This window comes from Pseudorasbora parva, chromosome 16 (genome assembly GCF_024679245.1).
Source record: "Pseudorasbora parva isolate DD20220531a chromosome 16, ASM2467924v1, whole genome shotgun sequence".
NCBI classification, from domain to species: Eukaryota; Metazoa; Chordata; class Actinopteri; order Cypriniformes; family Gobionidae; genus Pseudorasbora; species Pseudorasbora parva.
The window spans coordinates 40,306,498-40,328,407 of record NC_090187.1 but is presented as its reverse complement, the minus strand read 5'-3'; the positions used below and the strand labels follow the sequence as shown (position 1 = coordinate 40,328,407).

Genomic DNA, 21,910 nt, shown 5'->3' with positions numbered 1-21,910 from the left:
ATTCTAGCTTCATGCTTTATTTTTTATCAACACTTGAATGTGATTAAGTTTCAAGTAACATTTTGAGAAAAAAGCTTTTTTTCAACCCCTCCAAAGCTTTACAGTCCTATAACTCATGCTGGGTAGACATTTTATTCAGTAACATTTTAATATATATTCTGTTTAATGTTGTTGATTGCATTATTTTACATATGAATATGATTAAATATATGATTTTGCTAGTTTCTGCTGCTTTTTCACCTGTGTTTTAATCTGTACTCTTTCAGAAGATGTATAACAGCACCCCCTACCGTATAACAGTGAATACACAGAAAATCCAGAAATGTACATACATGGCAGGGAAAGAGTTAAAGGCACAATATGTATGATTGTTTGGATTAAAATTTATAAAAACCAATAGTACAATGTAGGGGTGACCCCTAATAGTCGAAGATTGGATGCATCAATATGCAGCACCGGATTGGACCACTGATCTCATGGTCGAATCTTCGCGGGTGTTATGAAACGAGGATTATATCATTTTGGCAATATGGGGGTGCTCAATATTAGTGTTATAAAGACGTGTCATGGCGCTGAGCGATCACCCTTTAAGGGCACTGAGCTTCGCACCGGACGCGCCGCGCCTTTAAAATTTGAACACATATACACCGACGGCGGCATTCGACGCCTGTCCGCGGCGATTAAATATATTTCCCTCAAATCGTGAATGTACATACTGATTTCACCCTGTGCTACAAGATACACTCATCGTTCAGCTCTTCTGTCAGAAGCTTGCGCGTATATAATGTTCACGTCTGCCTGAAGTGAGATAATGTTACCTGAGACACAGCGCTGAGCTTCAGTCCGGTGTGCGACCCCTTTAGGCACAATCGGCTTAAGAACGTGCATATAAACGCACTCAAAGTGTTCTTTTCCTCTCTAGGCAGGTTATTTTTCTAGGTTTATTTATCAAAATGTTTGTGTGATGTTCTGTGTTTCGATCGCGGCTTTTAAATGTTATGAGAGAACGGTTAATTTATGAATGTGTAGTGTAGCCTAGTTTTAATCACTTTACTAAAAGTGGTGGCTGTGTGCCGTGTGTAAAGTCAAATAAAAATAGTCTTAACCTCCGGATGACTAGTGTCCTGTCCTTCCCAACCCGTTTATACCGTTTATTTTTTTCCGGTCTATGGTTTACACACACATAGATGATTCGACTATCGGTCGATCATAGAGAGATTAGAAAATTCTGATTCGAATGTGTAAATCCTTAGTCAGGGACATCCCTAGTACCATGTTATATATTTTGTTGACATGTGTGCTAACAGCATCCCAAATGTTTCCAAGAATGTTTAAATCCAGAGAAATATAATAAAAATAAAAGCATAATAAAAGCTCCACTGCTCTCGAGCTGCATGTCGCACTTGTCTCTCATAAGCAATCTCTCCAGCGACCTTACTACAGTAACATTAATAAATCGTTAATACATTAGCTTATGAATATGATTTCTGCCCGAGTCCCATCAGATTATTTTCCACCAGATATAAAGGTGAAGACAACAGCTCCCATGATTCTGCAAAATCAAGGCGTCATCAAGCTACGCCTTTGATTTGAATACGTGACCTCTTGCAGGGGAGATGACGTACTGTGCCTTTAAGTGTTTACATCAGGGGTGGGCAACTCCAGACCTGGAGGGCCACTGTCCTGCAGAACTTAGCTCCAATCCTGATCAAACTCACCTGCCTGTAGCCTTCGAGTAATCCTGAAGACATTGATTATCTGGTTCAGGTGAGTTTTATTAGGGTTGGAACTAAACTCCGCAGGACGGTGGCCCTCCAGGTCTGGAAATGCCCACCCCCTGGTTTACATAAAAAAGAATAGAAACTTCAGCAGGGAAAAGTGGTGGGCAGAGAGAGAGGAAGGACGGAGATCAAAGGTCTATGAAAAGGCTAAGAAGCAGAGCTTTGAAGTTATTGTGATGTGCTGCTCACGTACAGGATACAACAATGAGGAATTTCCCTTGATCCCGTGGGATCTAGGTTATTGACCTTGCACTTTAACAGTATAACAGGGCCTTTCTTGAAGCACCAGAGGTGTTAATTAAATGAAGCGGCAGAGTCAGGACAGTGACGAGTCTGCTAGTCTTTACTCCACAAATAACCATTTATTCTTCACACATTTAGCGAAAATCACGGTTTATTGTAAAGGACACAAGAAGGTAGAGAAACAGAGAGATGTAGCAGTAGATTAAGTACTCGGTGCATGGCACATCATTCTTAGGGAGACGACTCACTGTGAGTCGAGTTTTTCTCTTTAATTCTGGCACCAAAAGCTCCGAAATATTCAACAGTGATAGTTGGCCAGCCAACTTGAGCTTCGTAATATGGAGTAGGAGGAGTAAATTAATCTTTGCTACAACACGAGACAAACCGTACCTTCACGTTAAACAGTTCATTTCGTAATTTTAGCTGAATTGGGATTCGGTTTCTGTTAGGGCTGCACAATTAATCGGAATAAAACCAAAAAAGTGATATGGCTTAGTGATTATAGAATCACAAAGGCTGTGATTTAATTCAATAAGTATATGCGCTGCGTGTTTCAGAGTGAAGCGCAGCACTGAGTTCTTTCACGCGTTAGCTTATGATCTGGTGTTTTCCGACTAGCTCGATTAACAGTAAATGCTGCTCCGCACATTACGTGCATTTGAAAATGCAACACACCAAACTTGTAATGAGAAGTGCTTCTAAACCTGTTGTCAACAAAAGAGAAGCTTTAAAGTGTCATGAAACCCCCTTTTTTTAGCCTGGTCTTTCACATCTCTGAGTTGAGAAAAATCTCAAGAAATGGGTGTATAAAGCTGTGGAAAAGTGGGAGAGTAGATCAGAGAGAGAAAGAGAACAGACCTGCAACACACTCATTATAAAGACTTGTGAATATGAAAATATGACCACACAAAACAAAAAGAAAAAAGTTGAGGGCACCTTGATGCATTTTACAAATGTAACCTTATACAACAACAAACTCAAGAATGAGGAGGAAAAGCGGAGAACATTTTAAAAGGCCTACTAATATTTCCATGACATGTACTAGCACTACAGACTCTGAAAAAAATGACACGCGTTAATTTAATACATAATATAATATAATCCATTGTTCTTTGAATTGTCGTTCTACATCATTGTCTTCTGTGTATCAGAATAATCCATTGTGTCATCACGTTCATAATCAGACGTATGCCCAGTGTCCTTATTTGCACATATATTGTATTTAAAGATTTTCATGTTCTGCCGTTTCTTCGACTTTTATTTTCAACCCAGAAGGATGAAATTGCTCAGAAGAAATATATATATATATATATATATAAAACCTATTTCCACTTAATTTATGAGTGCTTTTAGTGCTGTACATAAAAAAAATAAAAAAAATAAAAATAAAAAAAAAAGTTGGGATTTGGATTTGGGATTTCATGACCATTTAAGGGCTTCCTGCCAAAACAAATGGTGGTTTAAAGCTTGACTAAAATACTATAATTATAACTTTACAGTTGCACTGTAAAATAAAATTATTATATTTTTCTTGAATACTCAATAGTATTACGCATCTAATAGTAATATTTCTTTTTTTAGTAATAATAATAATAATAATAATAATAATAAACATTTAAAATCAATTAATTTAATTGAGTTTAAATAAATAAATCAATTAATTAATTTTTTCCCCCAAATCGTGCAGCCCTAGTTTGCATTCAGGACATACAGTATTCAATAGTTGAATATTTTCAGAAGCTGCTTAGACAAAAGTTTGAATTTGACCTCATGTGTAAATTTACAGAACTCAAATGACCCCCAGCGTGACCTTTAACACTGAAATTCTGGTCTGCGGTGCCAGAAATAGTTTTAAATTACAAACGGCACAAATCAAAGAACATTGTGTCCTCACTTTGGGAGAAGAAAAATAATCAAAATAGATAAAGAAAAAAAAAGTAACAGTTATTAAAAACAACCAGTACCATCGTAACCTTGTAAAATCAATATCTAAAACTCTATAATGCATGCCATACTATGCGTCGTTGTTGTTTTTTGTTTGTTTTTGCTTTTTTTTTATTAAGAAAGTTCAAAACCGAACATTGGGAATTTTTTTTTTCTACATTAGCATTTTGTGTTTGTGTCTGTCGTTGCTTGTGTTTGCCTACAGTGTGTGTGTGTGTGTGTGTGTGTGTGTGTGTGTGTGTGTGTGTGTGTGTGTGTGTGTGTGTGTGTGTGTGTTCTTATATGCTCAGTGAATGAAGAGGGGCTTAAACCGATATGACATCATTTTTTACCATGCAGAAAATCTGCCAAGTCTTCCACTGTCCTTTTAGTTGTGCGAGTCCATTTGTGTCTTTTTTAGGTCTCCGTCTGTTTTCCCACTTTCCTCTGCTGTCCTTGCTTGGCCTTGTCCGATCTGCTCTGGGGTCTTGGACTAGAGAACAGAGATGACAAGAGAAGAGAATAGATGCATATTGTAGTGCAGCGGGCTCTGAAGTCTGGCACAAACAGAGCAGGTGATTAGACGTTTACACCTTTCTCTCCATTTCCCCTGTCGCCGTCAGACTGACCTATAATTTGACAAAACCTGTCACCGCTTGCTGCAGTGCTCTGCTCAGGACTGGCACTTCTTAGCATTGGAGCAAATAGTTATCTGTGAAAGGGTGTGTGTGCGTCTCCGCTTACTGCGTCTTGACAGCTTACTTATATAAGATGGGAAAGAACATTGAGCTTCAGAGACATATTTGAACAGATTATGCGAATTTTGGCAAATTTGCATTGAAAATCTGGAACAAAAAATGCTTTAAATTTTAATTTTAAACAAAGAAACATTATGATGTACAATATTTCAGATTCTGCACATTTTCTATTTTAATATATTTTAAAATGTCACTTATTCATGTGATGCAAAGCTGAATTTTCAGCATCATTACTGCAGTCTTCACTGTCACATGATCCTTCAGAAATCATTCTAATATGCTGATTTGCTGCTCAAGAAACATTTATTTTACATTATCAATGTTGAAAACATTTGTGGTGTTTAATTTTTGTGTGAAAAACAAGATACTTTTTTAAAGGAATCTTTGATTACTAGTCAAAAGAACCACGTTTATTTAAAACCAAACTCATTACAAATGTCTTTATTTTAGTTTTAAATGCTAAATTATTTGGCAACACTTTAGTTTATGATCTAATTCTAACTATTAACCAGTTGCTTATTAGCATGCATATTACTAGGATATTGGCTGGTTATTAGTACCCTAGACTGTAAAAAAAATATGGACGTAGTTTCCGTGACGTCACCCATAGGATTCCGATAAGCCGCTCTGAAGCTTAAAGTAGAGACGAGCTGGCCGTTGCCATCTTGCGAGCGAGTCATCGCGTGTGACGCCCGGATAACAGAAAGTGGGCGGAGCTGAGGTGACACAATGACTAACAGACAGCAGATAAATGGCTATCCATCTGTCACTCAAAGTGGCCACGCCCTTAATTATGCAGAACTTTATGGCTTTATATAAAGTAAATGAATGAGTTATAAAAAAATTCACCCCCTCACAGTTGTCATGAAGGTCAAAATTAGCCGTATAGGCCAAAACCACCTTTGTACCAGGCTGTAAACATGTTCATTTCTGATGTAAAGTTGGACATTTTAACATGGGGCTCAATGAGATTCTGCTCCCTTCTGGAGCCTGTCCCTAGTGGCCAGTTGAGGAATTGCAGCTTAAGTCACTTCTGTATTGGCTTCAAAAGAGATTGCGGGAGCTTGCCGCTTGATTAGTACCTATAAAGCACATATCAATGCCTTATTCTGCATTATCATATTCTATATCCATTAACCCAACCCAACAGCTAAACTTAACAACTACCTTACTAACGATTGATAAACAGTAATTAGGAGATTGAGGCAAAAGTCACAGTTAATAGATAGTTAAAGGGTTAGTTCACCCAAAAATGAAAAATCTGTCAATAATTATTTACCCTCATGTTGTTCACCTCCGTTCATCTTCGGAACACAAATGAAGATATTTTAGTTGAAATCTGATGGCTCAGAAAGGCCTTCATTGACACCAATGTCATTTCCTCTCTCAAGACCCATAAAGGCACTAAAGACGTCGCTACAAAGCCCATCTCACTACAGCGGCTCTACAATCATTTTATGAGGCGACGAGAATAGTTTTTGTGTGCGAAAAAAAAACTAAATAACGACTTATATAGTGATGGACCGATTTCAATACAAAGCTTCGCACCGTTATAAATCGGTGAATCGATTAGAGGTTTGCCCTTGTCAATTTACTGAGTTTTGTGCCATTATTACACCCTCCCCCCAAAAAATAAATAAAACCCATCTTAAACCAGCGCTACGCTTGGTAGATTGTATTGGTCATTACAGTAATGATCCAGCTGTGTCTGTGTTCTTTCATTTGCATGTTGTCAGTAGATCACGCGTTGAAATTTCCATTCCCATCACCACATCTTTGGCTTTGTGCTCTCACTCTAATATACCCCGTTTCGTAAATCTTGCCCTTGGATTTCTGTGGAACTCAAAAGAAGATATCCTGAAGTCCAATGATGTTTTGCTTTCATATGGGGAAAAACTGTTATAACATTCTTCAAAATCTTCTTTTGATCATGTTCCACAGATGAACGAAAGTCATGCAGGCTTGAAAAGACATGAGGGTGAGTAACTGATGACAGAATTTTTAGTTTTCTGGTGAACTCTCACTTTAATTTTTCAACAGGGCACATCAGAACACTCACTTGACTGTGTCCAAATGTCTTTTTCATCTCAGATGAACTCTCGGTCTGATTGTGGGAACAGTCTGCTCCCACCTGAAGGTACAAAAGAGAGAGAAAGAAAAGAACATGTTCATTTAAAAAGCAAACAAACACCAGGATCATCAAACGATATCCAAATCTTAAAAAAAATATATTACAAAAATCTCTCTGGCCACAATGGAGCAGTGCTACTGTATAGGCTATAATTGTTTGCTGTTTACATTTTCCACAAAAGCCCTGAGCTATGAGATTATACAATGTTGCGTAGAAAGCAGATTAATCATGTTGCTCAAGGGATGGAGTATTTTAAGGAAATGTTTTATGCGCTTATCTCTAGGATCTCTGAAACTAGCTAGAAAGATGTTTTTTGGACCAACACATTAAATAGAAGAGTACAAGACTACAAGAGACAGTGTTTAAGTGGAAAATACACCCTCATTTTTTAATTCTGACAGGACAAACAACAGGAATGTGTGTTAATGAAAGTGCTATAGAACGGTGCCGGACAAAAGAACAACTTTATGTAGGCAGTAAAGAGTTACCATCTAAACCTCTGGCCATACAGTAGCTCATTCATTTTCCTTCACTGCCTAGGTCTGCTTCGAATGCTGTTTCCATTGGGTTGAGGAATTTTTAGAGATTTGAAACAAGCAGCAGACATCAGTCTTTAAAACTTAAATGCGTATGCCTCTGGACCACTGTTGCCAACTATTGTCAGTGGAAAGTAGCTAAAGCCTGTGGGAAAAGTCACTAGATAACGTCATAGGCTAATTAGCATTTACTACAAATGATCAAAACTACATTCAAATATTGTGAAATATTTTTTCTAATTTAAAATAAATGTTTTCTATTTGAATATATTTTAAAATCCCTGTGATAGCAAAGCTGAATTATCGGTCTGTAGTGTCACATGATCCTTTAGAAATAGAAGTCTTCTTACATGATGATCTGCTCGAGTTGAGACACATTACTTATTATCAGTGCTTGACATGAACTTTTTTTGCACACCAACCATTGTGACAAGTGGTTTTCCAAAGTTACTAGCCACTCAGCATTTTCACTGTCCTAAATTTTGACATCGATGCCTTAGGGAAAACCAGACATATTGATTATATTATCATCTCATAATGCTGTCACTAAGACCAAAAACTAAAAAAAGGACGGACTGGATTTTGCCAAGATGATCAATCTGACAGAGCTCCAGTGCTTCTCTGTGAAGAGAGGAGAACCTTCAAAAAGAACAGCCATATCTGCAGCACTCCACCAATCAGGCCTGTATGGTAGAGTGGCCATATGGAAGCCACTCCTCATAAAAGGCCACCTGGAGTTTGCCAAAAAGGCACTTAAAGGACTCTCAGACCACGGGAAACTAAATTCTCTGCTCTGATGAAATAAAGAATTAACTCTTTGGCCTGAATGGAGAACATCATGTCCAGTGGAAACCAGGCACTGCTCATCACCTGGACAATACCATCACTACAGTGAAGCATGGTGGTGGCAGCATCATGCTGTGGGGATGTTTTTTAATGGCAGGAACTGGGAGACTAGTCAGGATTAAGGAAAAGATAAATGCAGCAATGTACAGGGGCACCCTTGATGAAACCTGCTCCAGTGCGCTCTGGACCTCAGACTGGGGTGAAGGTTCATCTTCAAATAGGACAATGACCCTAAGCACACAGCCAAGATAACAAAGGAGTGGCCACAGGACAACTCTGTGTGTGTCCTTGAGTGGCCCAGCCAGAGCCCAGACTTGAACCCGATTGAACATCTCTGGAGAGATCTGAAAATGGCTGTGTACAGACGCTCCCCATCCAACCTGATGGAGCTTAAGATATCCTGCAAAGAAGAAAGGGAGAAACTGCCCAAAAACAGGTGTGCCAAGCTTGTATCATCATACTACAAAAAGTAAATGGTGCAAAATATGCTTCAACAAACTACTGAGCAAAGGCTGTGAATACTTATGTTCATGTGATTTTTTTTACTTTGTATTTTGTAATAAATTTGCTAAGATTCAAACCAACTTCTTTCACGTTGTCATTGTGGGGTATTGTTTGTAGAAATGAGGAATAAGGCTGCAACATCACAAAGTGAAGTGCTATGAATACTTTCCGGATGCACTGTAGTGTTGGGGGCATTGGGGGGATCATCTCAAATTCTGCTGGAGAACAAAATCATCAGGTTTGACACTGTGGAACTTGTGGCGTTTATGCTGCTTAAGTGCAGCAGTCATTAAAGAAAAAAAAAAAGACTCAATACCACCCAAATAATACAATTAAATTAAAAAACTAGAATAATGAAAGAAATAATGTGTGGTTTTGTCTCAAACACACACTGATTTTACAGTCCATGCTAAATAACTTGGTCATTAGTAAGAGAGAAAATTCAGCAGCATTTATATAAGATGCCACTGGTGAAAAAGTCAGCCTAATGTGTTTTATCTCAGTTTAGTCTCAGGGCTCCGTCACACCGCTCTCATCAGTGCCATCAGCAGGGCGAGGGCTGCTTCGGGAACATTTTCATTAGACAATCTTCGTGGCATGTCATCTACCGGGGATGACACCACCTCCCTGGGTTCCTGTGTTTCTCTCTCTCTCTCTTTCTGTCTGTCTTTGTTTCCCGTCTCTTCTTTACGTGGCTCTTTTCCACACACACTCAGTTAACACACCCAGCTAACACACACACTCCTGTCATTATAGTTGATAAGTGCATGTCAGCAGTCAGTGAGATGCATCTCGTCTGGCCTACAGTACTGCTCTCTGCTATGCTGATATCCGTAATACATTGTTCCCAGTTCATCTCGCCAGCGCTGTCTCAAACCTTCCAGACTAGAGGATCCCACATCATGTCTTTAGCTTTATGCTAGCCATATATATGAGTGTGTTTCTGTTTAATCTGCACACAATTTTTAAAATACCTCTAAAGATCTATGAAATGTAGTCAGAAATGACAACGATAACGCATAATACTTTGGAGGTAATTTTTAGCTATCTTGGAGACAATATAGTATAGAAAGACCAGGGTAGGAGTTAGTGTATATAGCCTCTGCCAACAAGTGTAAACAGGCACTCCATTGGTTTCTTAGTTTTTTTAAATAGGGCTTGCCAGTGTTGCATATGCCGTGCGCTCAGCCAATCATTCAAAATGTACACATACGTCACTAGTAGTTTCTATTGTGCTGGGTCAGACCTTGCTCTGAAGTAGGAGCTAAAAAAAATCACCCCAAAAAGCATATTACTAAAATCATTCCCAGTTCCTGCGGAGCGAACATGCCAAAAATGGGCACTTCCAACAATATAGTTACCTCCAGTGCAAAAGCCCCTCTGACTAGCCTAAAACGATAATGGCTCACCAATGGCATGATTCTGAGGCGGGTCTATCACTTTAGCTGACCAATGAAGGAGTGTTTAAAAAACCCAGTTTGAAAACAATCATTACCATACGTTCCATTTGGTTCTGTAAAGGGGCTGAAATTACACACTTCACCCTTAACTAAATGGAGCAGCAATATTTTCTCATGGGTCCAACAGCAGCGGTTCAATATACCATTGATCACGAGAAAACTGCTGAGCGAGGCCTCAAAGCTTATTCTCGAACGAAATTTAATGCAAAGTTGTAAATGATCTTAAATGGCTAAGGGATACACTGAGATGCAATGAACATAAGTCGCCCCATTTAGTCCAAAGGGTAAGGAAGTGGCCATTAGAGTATAAGGGCACTAAAGATTTACCTTCACCATCTGGCAGTCTCTCGGTCCTGTGCTCTCTCTCCTCATTACTGCACTGCTCACAGGCAATTTACTTGTTGTTGTGATCCGGGGAACTTTCGGGATGTCCTTAAGGAAGACAGCATAAAGAAACAGTATGTAATGTTATGAAAGACACAAAGGAATAGAGAGAGAAAAAGAAAGAGAGGAAAAACAAGAGAGTTCTGGGGTTATATTCTCCAGACGGTTGATTATAAAGCACAGACGATTTTCCACTTAGGTTAATTTGAAGTCAGTTGTCAACTCTCTCTCCGTCTATTGTGATCGGCTACTCTATTGCTCTATTATTGTTTTCCATTCAGTGAAAGCTTTTACCTAAAGACACTTACAGTAAATGGCATCTGTTCAGTTAGCCTCACAACATAAAAAAACTGATTTTATTCATGCTAATAAATTATATGAATATAGATTTATACCTGTTCCTTTTATATATATATATTTATATATATTTTTACTACTTTATATTTTGTCTGTAATAACAGTATACAAACTATTCATTAAAGTATATACAGTACTATCAAAGTCCGTTTAAGGCAAGCCATTTGTTTCATTGTATCCAACATTGATGGTAATGTGACTTTTTTCTTGAGCAGCTACAAAAAAAAGGAATAATGTAACGCTGCTGAATATGCATTGAACAATTATTTGTCACAATATTACTAGTTTTACTAGTTTAAAGAAATACAGCCTTGTGAGCATTAGACACTTCTTTCGAAATTTTCTTTTTTTTTTATGGGGGGGGGGGGGGTTACATTTCTTTATTTCTTTTGTGCCTGTTTTGTCTGTAATAATAGCAATAAACTATAGAAAAATCATCATGTGATCAAATATTTGCATTATTGATCCTCAGACACTCAAACCCATCAGATAAATGCGTCTCTGATTAGCGTATGTGTGCCGAAATCTCGTCTCTAGGTAATTCAATGTGTGTAATTAGCGTAAATTAAAGAAATAAAAGCTCTGAGCGGAGAGAGGCTTCTAGAAAAGCTTTTCACACATCCTATCACTCATTTACTGAGCAAAGACAGATGAGATAAATACTACTACAGTAACAAACTTCATACAGTCTCTGAAGCGTCTCTCTGGAGGAGTAATGATATAACAATAATCAGCTTAGGGACTCTCTGCTCCTCAGAGTGAATGAAATGGAATATGACACACTTATTGCTTCCCCATTGCAAATCAGCATGATATCCGTCGAGGCCCAGCTTTTTTTTTTTTTTTTTTTGCTAAGCCAGTTTTGAACATGGTCATCTGGTATCGACCAGATTCTCGTTATGTTCTAAAATGTCCAGATTTTAAAGCAAAACGTGTCAAATTACCATCTTTTGCACAGGTACACAGTAGATGTTGATTATGAAGACTTCAACAGACTTCAATGAGTTTGCACATTTCCCTTCAGGATATATCCATGAATCTTGTATCAAGCCCTCAGAGGTCTTGTTTTTACATCAGATATGTTGTGCTATATTTCCAACCAAAACAACTCTCATGAGAAGACCAACAGCATCAAGACAAGACGCCGTCGGGCGACTGCCGTATAGAGTTATTAAAATGAGGGTTTCGTGTCTGAATTACTTGTTCAAAACACCTGCTTTAATTAATCGGCTTGGCCTCCTTGGTTTAAGATGAGCTAATTAGCGGATGTTTGGTAGAAATACCTGCAGGGAAAGAAGCGGTATAAATATTTCGGCTCTCAGTTTGTTCATATTGTCAGTTAATTAACTGTGTTTTACTGTACATAATGAATCAACATGAGTTAACATGATCCATTTCCATGATTTCTACCATCATCGCACTCTCTGTTGTTATGAGATGGAGAGATTTAAAAAAAAGTTTGACCTCTTGGCTATTCTGGAAATGTAATGCATTTAAACATTATTTGGTATTTACTTGTACTATGACTTATTAAATACTGTATTTGAAGATGATGTAATTACTGCACAAGAGACATGCTGAAATATATTTGCCAGGCACTTTACCTTTAAGAAATTTCCAGATAACATTTAGTATGCCATACATGCACATAAATACATCAGCAATCTGAGGTCTCTGTCGAGAGGCAGGTTAAGTGGCTTCACAATTACGTTTCAGATTAGTTTGAACAAACTCTGGCTCTGAAGGCAGATCATTTCTTTACCAAACCGTGGTAAAAAATGCTGCATGACTAACCTGATCCGGGACAGGTTTTGTTCAGGAAAAGAGATTGTGGAACACTTTATAATTAGATTCCATTTTACTTTATACATTAGTTAGCATGATCTAATGATGAACCTTATGTGAATGCATTTAGTTAAAGGTGCAGTAAGCAGTTTCTGAGAAGCAGCCCAGATAAACGCACCCCTCCCTTCATTGCTCTACCCCCAAAATGCACGAACACACAATGCAAAATTGGATGTCTCTTTATCATAGCTGAAGTATGGGAAGCCAAACAATCCAAAAGTGGGATGAGTCAGCGGGCTGTTACAGAGTTCGCGCCGCGCGGACATGTCATCTGCGCGGTTCAATAGACCGAGCCGTGCGGCCGACTCGTCAGCGCAGCGCGGACGTGTTTACTAGCGCTACCCAATGGGCAGCGCGGCGCGAATTAATCCGTTTTTTTCACGGTCTATGGAACTAATCCTCACCAGCGCTGTAATGAACAATTTAAACCGATACAAGTTCATTTGAAGCAGAAACTTCAATGACTTTGTTATCAATATTATGATATTATATAGCCTTATCTATCTATCTATCTATCTATCTATCTATCTATCTATCTATCTATCTATCTATCTATCTATCTATCTATCTATCTATCTATCTATCTATCTATCTATCTATCTATCTATCTATCTATCTATCTATCTATCTATCTATCTATCTATCTATCTATCTATCATTATGGAATTCAGATATAAAAAGCTTAAGTATTACAGTCATGGGCGTCGGAAGCAAATAAAAAATGTAATTTAGTCTACAAATAATAGCTGAATGCAAAACTTCATACAATAGGCTAATAAGATGAATTACCTGAACATATAAACTCTGATATAATTACCAGGAGGTTGGCGCTTTCTCAAGAGGAATATGATATTGAAAATCATTAACGTTTGCTTTACAGATATTTCCATATAGCGTGCAGTTCAGTATCGACACAACACTGACTTGACTTTTCAAGATAATAAACAAAAGAAAATGCATTTCATCCCCGATTTCATTTATCTACTGTAGGGAAAAACAATTAAACTTCAGCAGAGAACCAATGTTTGTAAGGAATGAGGGGTTTCTTTATTGTAGCCTATATTTGAGTGCATTTATGGTTCGCGCCGCGCTGCCCATTGGGTAGCGCTAGTAAACACGTCCGCGCTGCGCTGACGAGTCGGCCGCGCGGCTCGGTCTATTGAACCGCGCAGATGACATGTCCGCGCGGCGCGAGCTCTGTAACAGCCCGCTGACTCATCCCACTTTTGGATTGTTTGGCTTCCCATACTGAAGCAAAGTAAAAAGGAACAAGAAGAAAAAAGTCAACATACTAACAAATAATGAATTGAATAATTTTTGGAATAAGGCTCTAACATAAAATGTGGAAAAATCAAAGTGCTGTGAATACTTTCTGGATGCACTGTACAATACACAAGAGTATAGAAAAGCAAGAGTTGGATGTCTCTTTATCATAGCTGAAGCAAAGCAAAAAGGAAGAAGAAAAAATGAACATACAGCATATGAGTATATAAAAGCAAGAGTTGGTTGTTAGTCACCAGCAGCTCCAGACAAACAGCTAACATTACAACAACAGCACAACAACAACTCCAGTGCCAGAAAGCTTTTCTAATATTAACGCGGCTCCTAAAGCTCTCACCTGATCATACCAGTGACATTCCTCTGACCTTTTCTCTTTTGTAATGTCTCTCAGCCTTTTCTACAGTCTTTCTTCAAATTTTCCTCTTGCTCACTCTCTGGACACGCCCCCTACTGCTGATTGGCTCACTCTCTCCTCCCCATCATGAGTGGACAAGCCCCCTTACTGCTGATTGGCTCACTCTCTCTTCCCCATCACGAGTGGACACACCCCCTTACTGCTGATTGGTTCACTCTCTCTTCCCCATCACGAGTGGACATGCCCCCTACTGCTGATTGGCTCGCTCACTCTTCCCCATCATGAGTGGACACGCCTCCTACTGCTGATTGGCTTACTCTCCTCTCCCATCATGAGTGGAAACGCCCCCTACTGCTGATTGGCTTACTCTCCTCTCCCATCATGAGTGGACACGTCCCCTACTGCTGATTGGCTTACTCTCGTCTTCCATCATGAGTGGAAACGCCCCCTACTGCTGATTGGCTTACTCTCGTCTTCCATCATGAGTGGACACGTCCCCTACTGCTGATTGGCTTACTCTCGTCTTCCATCATGAGTGGAAACGCCCCCTACTGCTGATTGGCTTACTCTCCTCTTCCATCATGAGTGGACACGTCCCCTACTGCTGATTGGCTTACTCTCGTCTTCCATCATGAGTGGACACGTCCCCTACTGCTGATTGGCTTACTCTCGTCTTCCATCATGAGTGGAAACGCCCCCTACTGCTGATTGGCTTACTCTCGTCTTCCATCATGAGTGGACACGTCCCCTACTGCTGATTGGCTTACTCTCCTCTTCCATCATGAGTGGAAACGCCCCCTACTGCTGATTGGCTTACTCTTCTCTCCCATCATGAGTGGACACATCCCCTACTGCTGATTGGCTTACTCTCGTCTTCCATCATGAGTGGAAACGCCCCCTACTGCTGATTGGCTTACTCTCCTCTTCCATCATGAGTGGACACGTCCCCTACTGCTGATTGGCTTGCTCTCCTCTCCCATCATGAGTGGACACGTCCCCTACTGCTGATTGGCTTACTCTCCTCTTCCATCAAGAGTGGACACGTCCCCTACTGCTGATTGGCTTACTCTCCTCTTCCATCATGAGTGGAAACGCCCCCTACTGCTGATTGGCTTACTCTCCTCTTCCATCATGAGTGGAAACGCCCCCTACTGCTGATTGGCTTACTCTTCTCTTCCATCATGAGGGGACACGTCCCCTACTCCTGATTGGCTTACTCTCCTCTTCCATCATGAGTGGACACGCCCCCTACTGCTGATTGGCTTACTCTCCTCTCCCATCATGAGTGGACACGCCCCCTACTGCTCTGTCCGGTCCACTTTCAACAATGTTTCTCCGTGTTGCTTGTGGAACTATATAAATGATACATTTCTAAAATTCATTAGCATTAATATTTGCATAATGATCTTTTGATGTAAATAATCTTCAAATACACAGTTTTTGCTAACAGGCAAATAGCACAAACACATAAATGCTGCGTGCAATTTAACAAGCTACAGCTCATGCAATCTATCAACGGCTTTTAAACATGAAGCGACTATCATTTAAAACTGGCTGTTTGTTAAAATCTCACACTGATGAATCTTTCAGCAGCAGGGACTAGTGTGCGCTGGCTGACAGTATAGGTTTTGCACGGCTGTTTGGAATGGATTAAGGCTCATTACGTTCCCAACAGTTGATGAATAGAGACTGTAATGAAATGCTGAATGGGACACTGTAAGGAGGACTAAATGTCTTCTGCTCATCCACTTAATTTGAGTGGAAGAATGAGATTTGTACTTGAGAGAAAACCTTGGACAGATAATTTTAATCTTAAAAGAACAAATCTTGACTTTCAGGATTGGAATTTGTATCCAGTTTCCAATTGAAAGTCTCACTGTAGAGCCCGCAGTGAGACACTTCAGATAAAGAAAAATTCAGACAAAGGATATTAAACAAATATATGACTGTATGAGAAGATGCTGCATCCTTTTTTCCCTTTTATGTCTTCATGAGTGCTTAATACATTTTGAATACCATGTTCAGTACCTAACATTTCCCTTCATAAATTTCACTTGGAGAAAAAAGCGGAAGGTTAAAGCCTTGTTTTATGAGGTCTTTTGATGTTCTCTAATATGGTTCTGTGGAGACCTCTCGCTTATGGACAAGAGTATTGGAGCGTAATCAAAAAGCACTGCTTTGTCCTCTGGGTAGCGCATATAAGCATTGAGATTCTCAGCAACACTTCTCACTGAGGCTGAGTGCTTTTGCGTCATCTAGGGGAAAAAATAGACGCAGATTCTCCCACACTGTCTGCTAAATAAATCAAGCACTGTTAATGTTTCTGTACTCAGTCGTACTGTATCTGAACATGTTACTTAACAGTTTGGATGACAGTATGTATTCTGTGAATTATGACATTCAACCCCAAGATTGCAGTGTTGCCTCAGAGCAACAATCCTCTTTTCTTCACTTTACAGTCACACTATGCTTATGAGGTGACAATACAACTGTTGAAGGAATAGAATACCCCAAAAAAGGTCCATAAAGGCATTTGCTGAAGGGAGCGATATTTAAAGACAGCATCAAATACATTTTTTGTAAATGCATCTTAAGGCAGGCTTTCTGCAGAACAAAAGTAAGTCGTTGTGCGGGTAAACCTCACTCCTCTGATCATAGTGGTCTGCAGCCTTTAGTCTCCTTGTTAGAGCATCCAACTGTCATGCCGGCAGACCCGGGTTCAAGAATATATATTTTATTATCTCTTTTATATCTCTTGTCTTTTATTCACACAAAGCTTTCATATGGATTCAGAAGATTTTTGAATATAGCATATTGTACGCATACCTTTATGCCATGCTTATGTTACTTATGAAGGTCAATAGCTTCAGTGCCCATTCATTCATTCAAGATAGGAATTGCCTTCGTATGAGTTCTTGTAGTCTGTGTTTATAACATGATATAGTTACATAATCGCAATATGAGCAAGAGTGTCATTTTCTCAAATATCAGCACGATTGCAAAATGTGATCATTTTTTAAAACAGTTCAATAAACAATAAGTTGATTATATGATTTGACCATTTGTTGATTTTGCTGAACGAATCGGGTGAGTCCATTTAGTTTCAGATATAATAGTATCATTTTGTTGTTTTCACCTATATCTGTGTGAATGGAGACTGTCTGTATGCCCATTTGTGTTGTGCAGATGAAAAGAAAGTCCTGCTGAATAAAGGATGATTTAATTAACTATCCCTTTAATATTTGATGAAATGACTGTGACATGAATAAACCAAAATAAAAAGCGTGTCTCAGTCACACGACCTCTGATGGACGTTTAAAATCTCATCACAGAGCGGTTTGGAGGCAGTACCTTTGCATGCGGCTGCTGAAAGGTGACTCTCGAGTTGTTGGCCAGGGCCGAGTACCTCAACAGGTTGGTGGGCGTGGCTGGATATCTGTGTAAACTTCCTGTCTGGCTGTGTAGGACAGACGAGAAGCAGATATGTACGGTGTCCTTCAGGGCTTTCAGCTGTGACTCCTGCAACAAATTAAGTGAGACAACACACATGAGATTAATGGGCAAATGTTTATCACGCTGTCATCTTATCCTTTTGTCCTCAAACCATTTATCCGTTCATTTGCTACACGCTCTCTGCCGGAATTGCAAAATCCCTGGCCTAAAAAGATAATAGAAATCATTCTCAAAGTTTACATTTTAGAAGATAGCAGAAGGGGAAAACATTAAAGCTGAACTGGAATGATGAAGCGGATCGGCGGATATCTCACCTTATCCAGCGCTGCCTTCTCCAGTTCGTCTTTGGCTACTTTGAGTTTGTTCTCCAAGTCCATCAGTTGCTGACCCTGCACAGAAGATACATCGATCCTCTTATCATCGTATCAAACTCACATAAGTCTTAGTTTAAATGGTCTATTTGTATTTAAAATGGGGTTCCAAAAATCTAGCAAAAATGCACTGGAAAAAATCATAGACCCATTAAAGAACTGACAATAATGTGAAATGTGTACCTTGAATGCAATGTAAGTCGCTTTGGATAAAAGCATCTGCCAAAGGCATAAATGTAAATGTAAATGTAAAGAATTTGAATTAATTTTTTTAACCCAATTGATGTGACAAGTTTGGGATTTTTAATTCAAGTTTATAAGTTTAAATCCATTTAGTAATCCATTGTCTCGACTATTTGTGAGTTGAAACAAAGGTTATCTTTAAGTTGTTGTTTTTTAAGGCAGCAGGAGAAATTTCATTTCTAAGTTTAACCTGGTAATGTTTTGCAGTATAATACATTTTTAATTCAACACATTTTTTAATTACAAATTATATTATCAGCGTAGTTTAAGAGAATCATTTAAAATAAAATTGCAGGATGATTTGCAAAGGATCGAAGAGCAACCTGAGCTTCAGTGGAAGAAGAACATCAGTAACATTATTAACCCTCTGGTGCTCATGTGGCGGTCAAAAAGTACCTTTTTTCTTTTATTTTATTCTTCAATTAAATTAATGTACTATATTATTGTTTGAAAATATTTTTATTTAATATTTTATTTTTATTTTTTAGGGGATTTTATGGTACTTTTATGGTAGTCATAATCCATCCATTCACTTTTTGAGCACAGACGTAAAAATGAAATAACCAATTTAAACCGTCACAGTAAGTCAAGCTGTTTTGACTGTTATTTATTCGCAGGATATGAATTCTTGATATCAAAAATTTAATTTCAATTAGTAAAAGCTATAATTCTTAAATTTCTATTATACGCCTGGTGCAATGCGCCGTCAGGTACGACGCAACTGTTTTTTTGTTTTTTTTTGCTAGGATGTAAATCATTTTTACATCCTGCTTGTTGTGAAATATCAGATGCAGTAACACCCATTTGTTCGCCCATGGGTGTGTGTACAGAAGTGTGTTCAGGAGCATTGTTGACACGCTGCTATTTTGAGGAACTGAAAACGACTGCACCATTGACCAACAAAAACCTGGTCTAAAGTCAATATAGCGCAGTATTTTTGTGTGTTATTTAAAGGGCGTGTTAGAAATATGCACCTATAGGCGGGTCCACAACGCATGTACACTCTGCTTATTACACACACAGGGATGCGCATCAGTACACAAACATGCCAAATATAAAAAATAAAAGTATTACAATGTAAAGGATTATTATTGTGTGTACATACATATCAAAATGCCTATATATTCCTATAGCTTTACTATAGCTCAAACAGTAGAGCATGGCGCTAGCAACGCCAAGGTCATGGGTTCGATTCCTAGGGAAAGCAAGAATTGACTAAATGTAAAATGTGTACCTTGAATGCAATGTAAGTCGCTTTGGATAAAAGCGTCTGCCAAATGCATAAATGTAAATGTAAATGTAAATGTAAATATATATCCTAAAGGATAGTCATTGCATGTATCAGAATTACCTATTTGTAGTAATGACAAATAAAATTGGCTACTTATTTAACCAATCGTGGCAATACACACAATGTATTTAAATGTATTTGAACACATTTTCGTTAAAAAAATGGATTTGGACATGAGCCATGCGCTTTAGACCGTGCACTTAGATCATTAAAATACAGCCCTGTTTTTTTTCACTAATTATATACGAGTGATGAGGTCATTAATATAAAGAATTATAATTTTTACTAAAAGAAAATGTAATTGTTTACATTAAGAATTCATATCCTGGGAATAAATAAAAGTCAAAATGGCTTTCTATAGCACCGACTTATGTTTCTTTTTAAAAATGACACTTGGTAAATTGTTGCTGAAGTAAAGAAAAGAACAAATTATTTTATTTTTTACATGAAATATTTTCTTAACATTTACTCTAAAACTGTGAGAAAAATCAAAGCCATACACAACACAAGATGTGTTCGAAGTGTGTGGTTGATATCTCAAGAAATTAGCTTTTAGTAAGATTTTGTTTGGACACAGTACCAAACGTTTCCATTAGATGAAACTAGTTTACCAATCATTTCAAATGTGTGTGTGTGTGTTTTTTTTTTTTTTTTTTTTTACTGTGAACCTTATGATTTTTATTTTTCAGGACGATTAAAATTTTTCGAATCATGTCCATTATTATTTATTTATTTTTTAATTTAAATCCCGTTTGTGTGTTGATCATGTGTTCATATAAAGTGCCAAAACCTTTCGGTTTCATACCTTTCCGATGAGGTATGTTAAAAAAAGAGCACCAGAGGGTTAAATGTTAATGTGATAATGCTAATGTGTTCAGAGACTTTGTTCATTGAAAGTGTCAAAAATTAACAAAATAACCAAAGAACCCCCTCCTTTTTAGCCAGCTTTATCTCTAGCAGATCTAAATATAAAATCTCATTGGGAACTCTTTTTTTTAAGTTCACTTTCTATATTTATCTCGAAATATAATACTTTTGCTTCAGTGAACTCTAATCTTTATATAATTGAGCATGATGCTCTTTATTCAGGCAGAAGTACATAAGGACCAGCCTTCAGTGTGTCATTAGTTTAGTTTCATAAATATTGCTCAATGGCTGTGATGTGTGTGTAGTCAAAAACAGACTCTTTGACATCTAAATAGGTAAAAGAGATTGCCCATTTGGGATGATAAGCACTTGTATCTGGGTAATGTAAAGTAACAAGCTTACATATAAGAGAACAATTCGGTATTCACTCTTTACAGAATGGGTTTAGATATGAGCAAGTCATCTAAAATTCAACATGAACAGGCTATGATTTTGCATTTTCACAAGTTTGAATGCAAAAGTTTTGTGCTAAAAAGACATTTGTTTGTGAATAGCTTTTTGGAGCGAGGTGAAACCTTTAGAAACTACTCAAGCCTTTAGTTTTGAGCAAGAAACTAAATCAATGGAAGACATCAGTCTAAAGAAAAATTGCTCTAAGATGTTTTTCTCAGTGACTCAGCGGTTAAGCATGTTCACACAAACACACACACAGTTATTACACAGCAAACATAAGTAATTTAGAAGTGAAAAAAGATCAATGCAGCTGGCAGGACAAATCAAACAAATCTTTCATATTTCATTTCGTATTAGATTTCAAATGCATTTCTATATCAGTGGTTCTCAACTGGTTTGGCCATGAGACCCACATTTTCCTACAGTCATTTAGCTGTGATTTCTTAAAAAAAAAAAGCAATTTTTTTTCCCAAAAACCGTTGATGCACACATAAGTACTCAGGGTATATACTGCAATCCTTAAGTTAAATTTACTACTTTTTAATACCTTTTTTACTACCTTCAGAATATTTTTAAAACCATCACGACACTGAATTGCAAGTGTTAATCAGCAACCTTTCTATTATTTACACAGATTTTGACATATATAACAAATAAAAAAGAATAGATTTAGAATCGACACCAGGAGGAAATCTGTTATAAGTTATCATTCAGACACAGTAAAATAGATCTCAACATTCACAAAGGCTGGTTAAGGAGAAGCATTACTGCATACACATTTGATTTCAATTAATAATTGGTAATTCAGCAATTAATGATTTAGTGTTT

At 38.0% G+C, this 21,910-nt stretch overlaps 1 protein-coding gene across 1 annotated transcript in view; it reads right to left on the bottom strand.

The window, feature by feature from the left end:
- Window positions 1-2,120: 2,120 nt before the first annotated feature.
- luzp2 (leucine zipper protein 2) overlaps window positions 2,121-21,910 on the bottom strand; it is a 147,434-nt gene continuing 127,644 nt past the window's right edge. Inside the window, exons 8-12 of the mRNA XM_067419021.1 lie at window positions 18,172-18,246; window positions 17,756-17,923; window positions 10,510-10,614; window positions 6,765-6,836; window positions 2,121-4,440 (exon numbers count right to left, since the gene is read on the bottom strand). Of these exons, the coding sequence (XP_067275122.1) occupies window positions 4,336-4,440; window positions 6,765-6,836; window positions 10,510-10,614; window positions 17,756-17,923; window positions 18,172-18,246 (525 nt within the window). The 3' untranslated portion in view covers window positions 2,121-4,335. The remainder of the gene's footprint in view (window positions 4,441-6,764; window positions 6,837-10,509; window positions 10,615-17,755; window positions 17,924-18,171; window positions 18,247-21,910) is intronic.